The sequence below is a fragment of the Elephantulus edwardii genome, unplaced genomic scaffold, assembly GCF_000299155.1.
Source record: "Elephantulus edwardii isolate Elephantulus edwardi_28Jun2011 unplaced genomic scaffold, EleEdw1.0 scaffold00014, whole genome shotgun sequence".
NCBI lineage: Eukaryota > Metazoa > Chordata > Mammalia > Macroscelidea > Macroscelididae > Elephantulus > Elephantulus edwardii.
The window spans coordinates 11248320-11260592 of NW_006399764.1; the positions used below are offsets into that span (position 1 = coordinate 11248320).

The 12273-nt window shown below is 40.8% G+C and overlaps 1 protein-coding gene across 1 annotated transcript in view; it reads right to left on the reverse strand.

Annotated features, from left to right (window-relative positions):
• The window catches only part of FOCAD (focadhesin), a 282657-nt gene that overhangs the window by 83397 nt on the left and 186987 nt on the right, over window positions 1–12273 (reverse strand). Inside the window, exons 22-23 of the mRNA XM_006881273.1 lie at window positions 8729–8817; window positions 1724–1768 (exon numbers count right to left, since the gene is read on the reverse strand). Of these exons, the coding sequence (XP_006881335.1) occupies window positions 1724–1768; window positions 8729–8817 (134 nt within the window). The remainder of the gene's footprint in view (window positions 1–1723; window positions 1769–8728; window positions 8818–12273) is intronic.

Consider the following 12273-nt stretch of genomic DNA (forward strand, 5'->3'; position numbering starts at 1 on the left):
GCAGACACAAATGAGTCCCTGTGTAAGCCTCTCTATACTTTAGTTTTCATTCTGTCAGCAGATCTAATTCTCAGTGTCTCCCACAGAACTGAGTCTTAGAGGCGTACCAGTTTTTCTTTTCCTTAAATCAAGAGACATGAGGCTGAGGAGTGATCATGCACTAAGATCATACTTGGTAGTTGTGTGCTGTTTATGAAATGATTGGTGGAAAGCTAATACTAAGGTAGAATAAGGATTGTTTTGTTTTTAAAGGCACAATCTATTTTGTTTCAGACATTTCTAGGACTGGTAAGTATTAGATGGCAATGAAGTATTTCTAGCTGATACAGACTTTCGATACACATGAAATTCTGTAGCTCAAAGGATAAGAGGAAAGTCAGTTGTACAGGAATGGTAGTAGCTGCTGCTGATGTCGGAAGGGCGAGGCTGCATCAACTGGCATGCAACTTCCTGCCCGCATCACAGAGAAGCATGAAGAGGTTGCTCCAGTCAGTTCCTTCAGCGACAGTTTTCTCTTAGTGAGAACCAGCTTAAGGTAACTCTTCAAAGCGTTAACGCTTCAGAATTTTTTTAAAACAATGAACCTAAGAATATGTCTGAAATTGCCTTTTTATTGAGTCTTCATAGTAGTTATATTTTCATTTCACTTGAAAATGCACACCTGGTATTATTACCAAATGCAAATATTTTAAAATGGATTATTTTTGATACCTAGGGCCCAGTAACATAAAGGGAATCAAAAGAAGTTCTACTCTGGTTTCTTTGTTGGTTCAGTGCTGAGATGGTATTAATCTATCTATATATAGAAGCTATATAATTCACTTAACCAAGGATTCCCTCCCATCCTCCCAGTAAACCAAATTACAACTCCTTTCAATCTAAGACAAAACATCTGTTAGCACATTGCATGGGCTCAAGCTCAGTGACCCTCAATGTAAAAAAAACTAAGGTATATACTGTTGTTATGTGCTGCCAAGTCGACTATGCACAATAGCTCTGAACTCTGTTCAAGCCGGAGTCAGTCTCACTGTCTCTGACACACCTGCCTCTATTACACCATGACTGTCAATCCATCTCATCCGGGGGGTCTTCCTCTCCTTTGTCCCTCCTCCCTTTCAAGCATGATGTCCTTCTCCAAGGACTCGTTCCTCCTGGCAACATGCCCAAAGTATGTGAGACAGAGCTTTAAAATTCTTGCCCCCAGAGAACAAGCTGGTTTCACTCTCTCCAGAAAAGACCTGTTTGTTCTTTTGGCAGTCCATAACATGTTCAACATTCTTCCTCTGGCACTACAACTCAAAGGCATCAATTCTTCTTCCATCATCCTTAGTAATAGTCCAGCTCGCTAGCACATATTTAATAACTGTGAAGAGTATGGCCAGGATCAGGTGCACCGTAGTCTCTAGGCTGACATCTTTGCCCTTCAGCACTTTGGAGAGGTCCCTGACTGCAGACTTTCCTCATCCAATTAGTCTTGTGGTTTCCTGGCTGCCATTTCCACAGTTTTTGGGTTGGTTGGTGTTTGGTTTGTTTTTTTTTTTCTTTTTCAAATTTTTTGCAAAAAAATATATAATAAAAATGAACATGTATATATGGGAAAGAGAAAAAAAAATGATTTTGTAAAAATAATTGAGAAGTACTCTAAACCTCTTAAAGTTATGAAATGCCCTCAGAAGAGAAACAAAAGTTTATAGTTTTTGGTAAGAGAAGAAGAGACCCTTACTTTGCAGCTGCTTTGGTGATCTCATCAGTCAGCATGTCTCTGACCCTGTGGAGAAGGCAGGAAATCATGTTAGAGTATACATTTCAGACAGAATGCACTCTTTTCTCCTATTCGCCAATTAATAGGAAACTTCTGGTAATGACTCCCGAGCTTAAAACAACATATGTATAATTTTAGGATAAGGTGAAAAAAGCTGTACTTTTAGTTTCAAGGCTCTACTTCAAAGAGAGCTTCGTTTCCCTATTCTGAAGTCCACTTCATGAAGGAAGGAAAGCAGTGAAAAGAGCCCGAGGCCAGGAAGCCAGGCAATCTTGCAACTGTGTCAATCCTAAACTGACTGGGAGGTACAAAAGCACCTTTTATATTGTTTTCGTCTGTGTGTGGGTTTTTTTTTTTAAATAAAAGCTCACCAAAATATCACTATACTATTTCAAAATTATAGAGGTGGAATAGTCACTGTGTTTGTACATAAATTGAAATTAATAAACTTTATTTATCTAATCACCCCCAAGCTAAAAGAAAATTAGATTTGTGGGTTTCAAGAAAGTATGTTCAATTCAAATAATCACAGGACATATTTTATTTTTCAATTTAAGAATCCTGAGATAAAGTGAAAATCAACCTCTGTTTGTCAAATTTTCATTTTTAAGAGGGTTTCACAGACATTCTCACTGTGTAATTTGAGTATATAAATTCAGTTTTCACACATACTATAAAATGCTTGCATTCAACTATAAATGATATTTGCATTTCTAAATATTTGCAGCCAAACTGTAACAAAATCTTGGTTATCCAGCACTCTTTGGGCATAAACTTAAATTTTAAAAATAATTTCATAACATACTTTTCTAAAATATATTGTCCAATTAGTATCTGATGTTAGAACCCATCAGGGAGTTGAATGACTAATGCAAAGAGCAGTTTGAACGTGCCAGCCTGGCTCTGAGGGAGAGAGACGGGCAAGCTCCTCCTGCGTGATTTACAGCCTCGGAAACCCACTGCAGGGTCAGCTGTGAGTCAGCCGTATTTGCATTTTATCGTCTTCATTGTCTAAATGCTGAAATGCAGGGCATGAGCTCTGTCCTTTCTTCTAGCCTTCCTCTCTAGGTAGGTAGTCTCCTCCAGCATCAGAATTTAAACACCACCAAAATGCAGGTGGTCCCCAAATCTTTATCTCCCACCCTGACCTCCTCCTCAAACCCTAGACTCCTGCAGTCAACCACAACCCGCTGGATTCTCCACTTAGAGTCTAATTAGGAGTCTTAGGGAAGCTCTCTCGCTCGCTCACTCTCTTACTGCCACTGAGTCTACTTGGATTCACAGCAATTTCCCAGCTGGATCCCGAGGCTGCAGATCTGAAGGAGAGGATGCCCCTCTTTCTTCCATTGAGCCACAAATGGATTTGAACAGCTAGAGACAAAGAAACCACCTTTTGGTTAACAGCACAACCTGCTATAGGCTACACCCCAAGGAAAAAGCTTGGCAGACATCCTCACCCTTGGCAGTGATGTTAGGTGCTGTCAAGTCAACGACCAAGAGCTGGCAAACCCGCCCCATCCTGTGCCACCCTCATTATCTTAGGTTTATTCTATTCATATTCAAGGCCACTGCTGCAGTCATCATTTGACTCTCTGAGGCTCTGCCTCTCTTTCGCGGACACTCCGCTTTTCCAAGCATGCTGTCCTTTTCAAAGGACCAGAACCTCTTGATAACATTCCCAAAATATGGAAGATGATGTTTCACCAAGCCTGCCTCTGAGAAACATCTTCATGACCCTTCCTCAAAAGGAGTTTCTTTGTTCCTTCGGCAGTGCATGGTCTATTCAGACTCTTTACCGACATCACAATTCAAAGACATCAATTCTTTTCAGTCAGTCTTTGTCACTGTCTAATTATCAAGTGCATATGAAGGAAAATGAACATTTAATGGCCTGAGTTGAGTGTATCTTAGCTTTTAAACTGATGTCCAAAGTGGCCCTTCCCCTCTTGATAAAGATAACCTTCATTCTATTAACCTTCTCAGATTAAAAACTTTGGATTTTTACTATTTCCATCATTCTACTGCATCCTACATTTAATCTACCCACATTTAAAAGCTAAGCAATTTGCCTTTGAAATTTACTCATAACCCAACCTTTTACTTCTCAGCACATCTACTTCTGAGATTTTAAACTAGAACGCTACCCTTTTTTGGTCTCAATTATTAAAACAGGCTCCAAACCATGTCACACAGCAGCCAGAATGATCCTTCTAAATAATAACTCGGATCCTATTTAAAACCCTTCAGAGTCTCTCCATTTTACTCAGAGTAAAAGTCAAAGTCCTCTTTATGCTTAAAAAAGGCCAACCATCCTCAAGTTACTGCCCCATTCTCTCTGGGGACATCTCTACTACATTCTTAGTTGATCTTCCCAGCCAGTCACATGACCACTACCGATCACACTGCGACCCCTGTCCATCATGTTATCAAAGACTTTTCAGTCCCTCGTATATTCTTCCTCAGACATCACTGTGGCTCGCTTTATTATTTCCTTCAGGTCTCACTTAAATGTCTTCTTTTTAAGAGGTTTCCTCTAAACTAACCCCACCCATCTTGTCTCTAACCAAGTACTCCTTACTCCCTTTCATTTTCTTCTAGTAATAAAAACTCATCACATCATTTACCTATTTGTTTACTTGCTTCGGTAGTGAACAAGCTCTGAGAGGAGACAGACAAGTCTGTTCTTTACAGGATCCGTGTACTTACCCTTGCAAATAGGTGCATCTAAGATATTCACTAAATACAGACACTCAAGCAGGTTTCTGAGACTTGTCTTTATTGAAAGAGAATGATCATCTTTCTCCTGCAGAATATCTGAAGATGGATTCAAACTGCTAATCTTTATGTCCACAACACAACAGGTAATGTACAAACCACTGGGGCCCTTTACACAAAGATCCACTCAGTGCTAGCAGGGTGTTGGATCCTGTAATTAATGGCCCCAGGCAAGGTGAATTTGTAAAAATCTGCTTTTTGTGATTTTCCTTTCCTGCACTGCTACCAGACTGCCATATGTCTTGAGAACCTGACGCTATCACAGCTCTGATGACTGAATTTGTGACATCTTAGGTGCCACTGATGAAAAGATTTAAAGCAGATACACAAACATAAATCAGATAAACAAGCGAGGAGAGAAAGTCTAAACGCTAGAGGGCATTATTTTTCTTTTGAACATTAAGTGTGAGTTTAGATTTTGGGTAGTTTTCAAATTTAAGTGAAGATGCTGAAGTGTTACTTCAAGGCAGCTGATCATTTACTGCAAGTGTGGCAGTAATTTTCTAGTTCCATCTCTTTTATAAAAAACTTAATTTATTTTTCATTTCAATGAACATCTACAGAGATTTTGGAATTCATTCATTGTTGTACTTTTCTCCCCACCCACTCACCCTTACCCCCACCCCCAGTTCGCTCCTCTCCTTGAAAAGCAAAAGAAAAACTCCTTCATTGGTACACAAACCCCCACCCCCACCCCGCACATCCCCACTCCCACCCCAAGTATACTCCACTCTGCAAACCTCATTCCTGACTCTTTTGATAGTAATCATAATACCCTAAAATATATTAATTTTAAACTATTCTCTCCCTCATCGGCTTCAATGCAGTAAATATAATTTATCCAGTTTTTCTCAGTCTTACACCCACCCCAATGTCAGCCTCATTCTACAACAGTAGCACCATATAATATAGTTCCATCTCTTTTTGAGACGCCTCTTGGGCCTTGCCTCACTTGTTCTTGTCCACATGTGAATGAGATGAGAGGATGAGTTCCCCCTCGGTCGAAGCCACTGTCCACATTTTGAGAGGAATCCTTCAGTGGTGCAAATGGTTCAGCATTGGTCTACTAAACAAAGAAGGGGTTCACACTCCCCCCAAAGGTGCCTTCGAAGAAAGACCTCATTAGCTGATCCTGAAAAGTGAGAGCCTTGAAATGTCTGTGGAGTTGAGTTTACCCTGACACAACCATCTGCTGTCAGTCAGAACTGATTAGAATATATACATTTCAGAGAGGATAAGTTATACTTGAAGCAATAATTAATGAGTATCAAAGATGTACTATACATCAGTATTATACCACAACACTAAAAAAACAAACAAAACACCAAAAATCCTCACTAGACCAATAAAAATTATGATAAATGGAAAATATACTGAAACTGTCCAAGTTTTCTTGACTAGATCCACAATCAACACTGATAGAAGCAGTAGTCAAGAAATAAAGTGATACACTGTGGTGGGCAAATCTGCAAGGGACCATTTTAAAGTGCTAAAGAATAAGAGAATCACATCAAAAACTAAGGTGTGCCTGCCTCAAGCCATGATATTTTTCACTGGTTCATGTGCATCTTTGTTTTGTATTTATATGCATAAAGATTCTGCTGAAAATTATCCAAAAGCGTTTGGAACAATATGTAAACAGAGAACTGCCAGATGTGCAGGCTGGATTTAGAAGGTACTAGGGATATTATAGCTAATGTTATATGGGTCTTGGCAGAAAGCAGAGAATACCAGAAGAATGTCTATCTGTGCTTTATTGACTGTGCAAAGACTTTTGACTGTGTGGATCACAACAAGCTGTGGCTGACTCTGAGAAGAATGGGAATCCCAGAACATTTGATTGTGCTAATGTGAAACCTATACTTGGACCAAGAGGCAGTCCTCAGAACAGAACAGGGAGACACTGGATGGTTCAAAATCAAGAAAGGGGTCCGTCAGGGATGTATTTTGTCTCCATACCTTTTCAATCTGTATACAGAACAGCTCACCCGAGACGCTGGGCTGTACAAGGAGAAATGTGGCACCAGGATTGGTGGAAGAATCGTCAACAACCTGCGTTATGCAGATGACATAACCCTGCTCGATGAAACTGAGGAGGACCTGAAGCTCTTGCTGTAGAAGGTCAAGGACTGCAGTCTTCAATATGGACTGAAGCTCAATATCAAGAAAGCAAAGATTCTCACCACTGGGCCAATTGGCAGCATCAGTATGGATGAAGAGATTAAGATAGTTAACAGTTTTAGTTTGCTTGGCTCCACAGTCAACACTCTTGGTAACAGCAGCCAGGAAATCAGGAGACGAATTGCACTGGCAAAGTCAGCTGTGAAGGACCTCTCAAGAGTACTGAAGTGCAACGACGTCAGGCTGGAGACCAAGGTGTGCCTGATCCGGGCTATATAGTCTTTGCAATTATGTGCTATGCATCGGAGAGTTGGACAGTAAACAGGGATGATAGAAAGAGAATTGATGCCTTTGAGTTGTGGTGCTGGAGAAGAGTGTTGAATATACCATGGACTGCTAGGAGTAGGAGAACAAACAGGTTTGTCCTGGAGAGGGTGAAGCCAGAGTGTTCCCTGGACTCAAGGATTCTGAAGCTTCGTCTGATATACTTTGGGCATGATGCAAGGAGGGACTGGTCCTTGGAGACGGATTGACGGCGCAGGTGACGAAGACCCTCGATGAGATGGATCGATTCTGTGAGTGGAGAGGTGGGAATGAATGTGTTTGAGACGGCAAGATTGGCACAGGATAGAATGGCGTTTAGGGCTCTTGTACATAGGGTCGCTATGAGTCGCAAAGGACTCAATGGCACATAACAACAACAACAAAGATGATGGAAGAAGAGCTGATGAAGTATGGCATTGGTGGCAAAGAATAGAAAACAATTGCTATGATCTGCCATAATAAATAATGAAACAAGTAAGCAAGTCTGTCTTGGAACTCAGAATTCTCCAAGTCAGAGCTCTCCTCAGCAGTGAAGATGATGAGAATTTCCTCCCACATCCATTGGGCGTGTTATCAAGAGGGACCAGGGAAGAAGGACAACATGATGGGGGAAGGGCAGGGTCAGTGAAAACGAGGAAGATCCTCAAAGAGACAGACTGCACAGGGGCAGCAACAGTGGACAGAGGTACAACAACTGGCAGGCAGGTGCAGGCCTGCGGAGCTTTAGTGCTATTGCATGTAGGGTCACTATGATTAGGGGCTGCCTGAAAGTACCTAATAACAAGCATAATCTTAAATTCAGCACCATAACAATGTTTTAACTGTATTGTTATCTTCTTTTTCCCCCCATTTTCATCTGGGCAATGAAACAGAATGCAGAATTGATTTAACACACACACATAACACAAACACTACTTCAGCGTTTCTACATATGCCAATTATACGTAAGTACAAATGGAAAATAGGTAACCTTAAGAAAAGTTTTACATTAAAGAAACCTGCAGTCAAGGGTATCCAGGTTCTGGGGACCCTACTTACATTTAGGATGCTTTAACAAAGGGAAAGGGTCTCTCAAGCCATGGAGCAATTTTAGTTGCTTTCAATGTGTCAGTGCTTAAACATTTCTGGATATTAAAGAAGAATTCACCAGAGAGTATCTGCCAAAAAGTGGTAAATTTGTCCTAACAGTAAAAATGGCTCAAAGGGCATGTGTTGGGGGAGGATTCTTGCTGAAATATTAAAAGGAAGGTAATGAGTTGAGAAAGTAAAATAGACTTTTCATTCAAAAACAAGTAATCAGTGAGACTAAAAGAAAATAAACCCTTTCCTTATGCACAGTTTTCCACAGAAACTTCTAAGCAGCAGAAAAAGTTTATGAATATATCTTCCTTATAATTTGAGCCAATGAATGCACCTCTTAGACCTTCTGCCTTTCTTCTTCAGTTTGAACAGACTTTAAACCTTCCACCTGAGAGCCTTTAAAGTCCTATCATCCTCCTCATAGGCAGCTCTGTTTGACCCAGTGGTAAGGAGTTGCCAAACCAAAGGCAAGGGGTTTGAATCCACCAGCTGCTCTGTGGGAGAATGATCAGCAATCTCTTTCCATGTGACTTACAGGCTCCTAAAACCCACTGGAGGGTCAGGAGCGTGTATGTTCTGACTCAGTGGCACACACCGGCAACGAACAATCCCTCTCACAGTTCACTTCTCGTGACAAATCACGAGCACGAGATGCCACCTCCTTACCAGAGCCAGGCTGTGCTTTGCTTGTACTGCACCTCATCCGGTCCTTCTTTTCCATGTTTTAGCTGTAACTCCAGCTCCCCTATTCTTCCCTGAAACACAGAGCATAAAAATCAGCATGCAAACTCTATGGCTGAAATGATCTAAAAATGTCTTTGGGAGAGACCTGGCTAACAGATGGATCTTGCTCTAGATGGCCTTTAGGATTCCTGACAGGTAAGCGGATTATGGACAAAGATGTCTGAGAAGGAATAATCACATCACTGCTTAGGTAATTCCAGAAAAATATGGTTTGGAAAAGTGGCATATTCAGTAAATTTAGTGTAGAGGACTCCACTTTGGGATATTAAAGCAGGTTTCGGTCTCATCAGCCTCATTCAAAACCATCTCTGCTTTGGCTAGATGAGTTCAAACTACCAACTTTTCTGCTGGCAGCTGAGCTCTTAACCGCTGTACCACCTAACATTTGTTCAAACCCAACACACATAGTTGCCAGTTCTGTTCCAACCCATAGTGACCCCACAGGATAGGATAGACTGGAACTGCCTCATGGGGGCCAAGGCTGTAATCTCTATGGAAAGACATCTGAGGATGCTTTGGTTAAGGCATTAAAACTGCTGCCAAAGAACTGGAAGTTCAAAACCACCTGATGCTTCATAAGAGAGAGAGAGAGAGAGAAAAAAAAAATAAAATCTCTGCTTGGGGATCTAAAAAGACTAGGTAACAGTAGGCAGAGTTCAGTGGTGATTAATTTTATAAAACACAATGAATGGGAATGATTGTATGAAACACACTGTGAGAGGAGAGTAGTGTAAAACACCATATATATGAACCTTGTATGCAAACCAATATAAAAGAAAATTTTAAAATCTGCTGGTAATAATCTGCTTGTGCCGACTGGCATTCTCATTAGTAGTAAATAAATGTTTGGGTCCTTCTTGCCTTGGCCAATATTTGGGACTGTCAAGCTTTCTGTCTATTGTGTATCAAATAGTATCTCAAAACAGTTTCAAATTTCTTTAGTGTTTACTTAAAAAATAACCCCGTAAATCATCTTTAGAACATACCTAATGGTTTGAATAGCTGATTCGTTACAATTTTCTATTGGTTGTCTTTTACTTATTTTACAGTTCTGGAGCTCTGGTAGCCCAGTGGTAATAAACTGTGCTGCAAACCCAAAGGCACATTGTTCAAATACACCGGCTGCTCTGTGGGGGAAGGATGGGCAGTCTCCTTCCATGACATTAACTGCCTCTGAAAAACTGCTAGAAGTTAAGTTATGGGTTGGTTCACTCTGAACAGCACCAAAAAGGTGTTTGGGGGGTGGGGCTCTGGTGGCCTAGTGGTAAGAAGTGATGCTACAATCCCAATGTTTCTAATTCACCAGATGCTTCATGGGAGAAAGATGAGCCCTCTTCTTCCATGTGATTTACCACTGCCTCTGAAACCCCGCTGACGGGTCTGCGATGGGTTGGTTCTGACTCAACAGCAAACTGCAATAATAACAAGGTGTGTTCTATGGAAGAAAAAGAGGAACCTTTTAAGTCTGCTTGAAGGGGTAGGGATGTGGGCTCCCGAGTCACACTGTTTTGGTCTAGTGACATTTCTGGTTTTTTGGGTATACAAATCTGAGCCTTCATTTCTTCTGTGTAAAATGTAGTTACCCCATGGTATTAAGAGTATCAATTTAAAGTATGTGGTAAAATGTTTATTTTAACGCAGGGCCTTATGACAAATGTTAGCTACTATTGTTTTGTTAGGTACTGTGACTCTGTTCCAACTCATAGCAAACCTCTGTACAATAGACCCAAACTCTGCTTGGTTGTGTGTAACCTTCACAGCTCTGGTTACACCTGAGCTCATCCCTGCAGCCACTGTGTCAGGACATCCACTCACCTTCTGTTTACCCAGCATTATGTCCTTCCCTTGGGACTGGACTTTGACATGTTCAGTGCCTACGAAAGCAAGTCTCACCATCCTCATTTCTCTCTCTCTTTTTTTTTAATTTAGGTTGTTTATTTTTCATTTCAATGAACATCTACAGAGATTTTGGGATTCCATTCATTCATTGTTGCACCCTTCTCCCCGCACAAACCCCTCCCCCCTCCCCCCCCATTTGCTCCTCTCCTTGAAAAGCAAAAGGAAAACTCCCTCATTGGTACACAATCCCCCCCAGCACCTCCCCAAACCCCACCTCCTACCCCCAAATATAATCCACTCTGCTACCACCCTCATTTCTAAGGCGCACCTGGAATGCACTTCTTCCAAGGCAGATCTGTTTACTCTTCACACAGTCCACTGTATATTCACTATTCTTCGCCAATACCACAATTCAAAGGTGTCAATTCCTGATAGGTCTTCCTTATTAACTGTGCAGGTTTTGCAATGTATATGACATGCAGAAAATGACCATGAGTAGAGTCAGGTACAACTTCATCCTCAAAAGTAATATTACTGCTTTCTGACACTTTCGAAAGATCTTTTTCAGCTGATCTGCCCGAATGCTCCATACATCCTGAGATTCCTTGATTGCTGCATCTACGGGCACTGGTTGCGGGTTTTAGTAAAATGAAATCTTTGATACTTCAGTGTTTTCTCCACTGATCATCATGCTGCTTTCTGGTTCGGCTGTCAGGATTCATATTTTCCTTGTTTCCACATTGTAGGCTGTGGTCTTTGATCTTCATCAGTAAGTGCTTCAAATTCTCTTGGCTTTCGATCTTCATCAGTAAGTGCTTCAAATTCTCTTGGCTTTCAGCAAACAAAACATTATGATCTGACCATCACAGGTTGTTAATAACTCTTTCTCCAACCCCGATGCTGTGTTCTTATCCTTACAGACTATTCTCTCAGATTATGTGCTCAGCATACAGGTGACTAAGCATGGCCAATGCATCTTCTTTTACTTTAGAGCGTGAGTGCCCTCAGTCTGTGTGAAGACTACCTACCGATCTATGTATAGACTCCTCATAAGCACAACAAAATGTCCTGGAATTTCCATTGTTCCACAGTGTGATCTGTAACTTTTTTTACTTTTAAAGAATTGTTTTTATCATTCATTGTTATCCATAATTTTTCATGAGTCACAGAGTTGAATGTCTTTGTACGATAATCCATCTTACACTAACTAACATTATTAGGCCAATAAGTCAAGCCCCTCAACTTCCCTAACGTCTTACATCTTTCATGACTACAGCTAAACCTTTCTTCAGCTCATCTGTAATTTAGCCTGCATAACTTCATGGACTAGAGTTCCAAAAAAAATCTAATATTTGAAGTTTCATATCCTTGTATAACTCTAAAATTTTTGGTTACTAGCCTTTGAATTCACTGAAGGCAAGGCTTGTTACAGTATCTCTGTATTGAACACAACTTCTGGTACATAATGCTCTGAGCATCAATTCGGGCCTTCGCTATATGAGGATCACTCTAGTCATAATCTTCAGTGTCTTGACTTCAATCATATTTATCCCTGTGTCCACAGTTTCAAAGATGCTGGACCTTTTCCTCCCCTCTTGATCTTTTAGAGTTATTAGAGGTGATCAAGC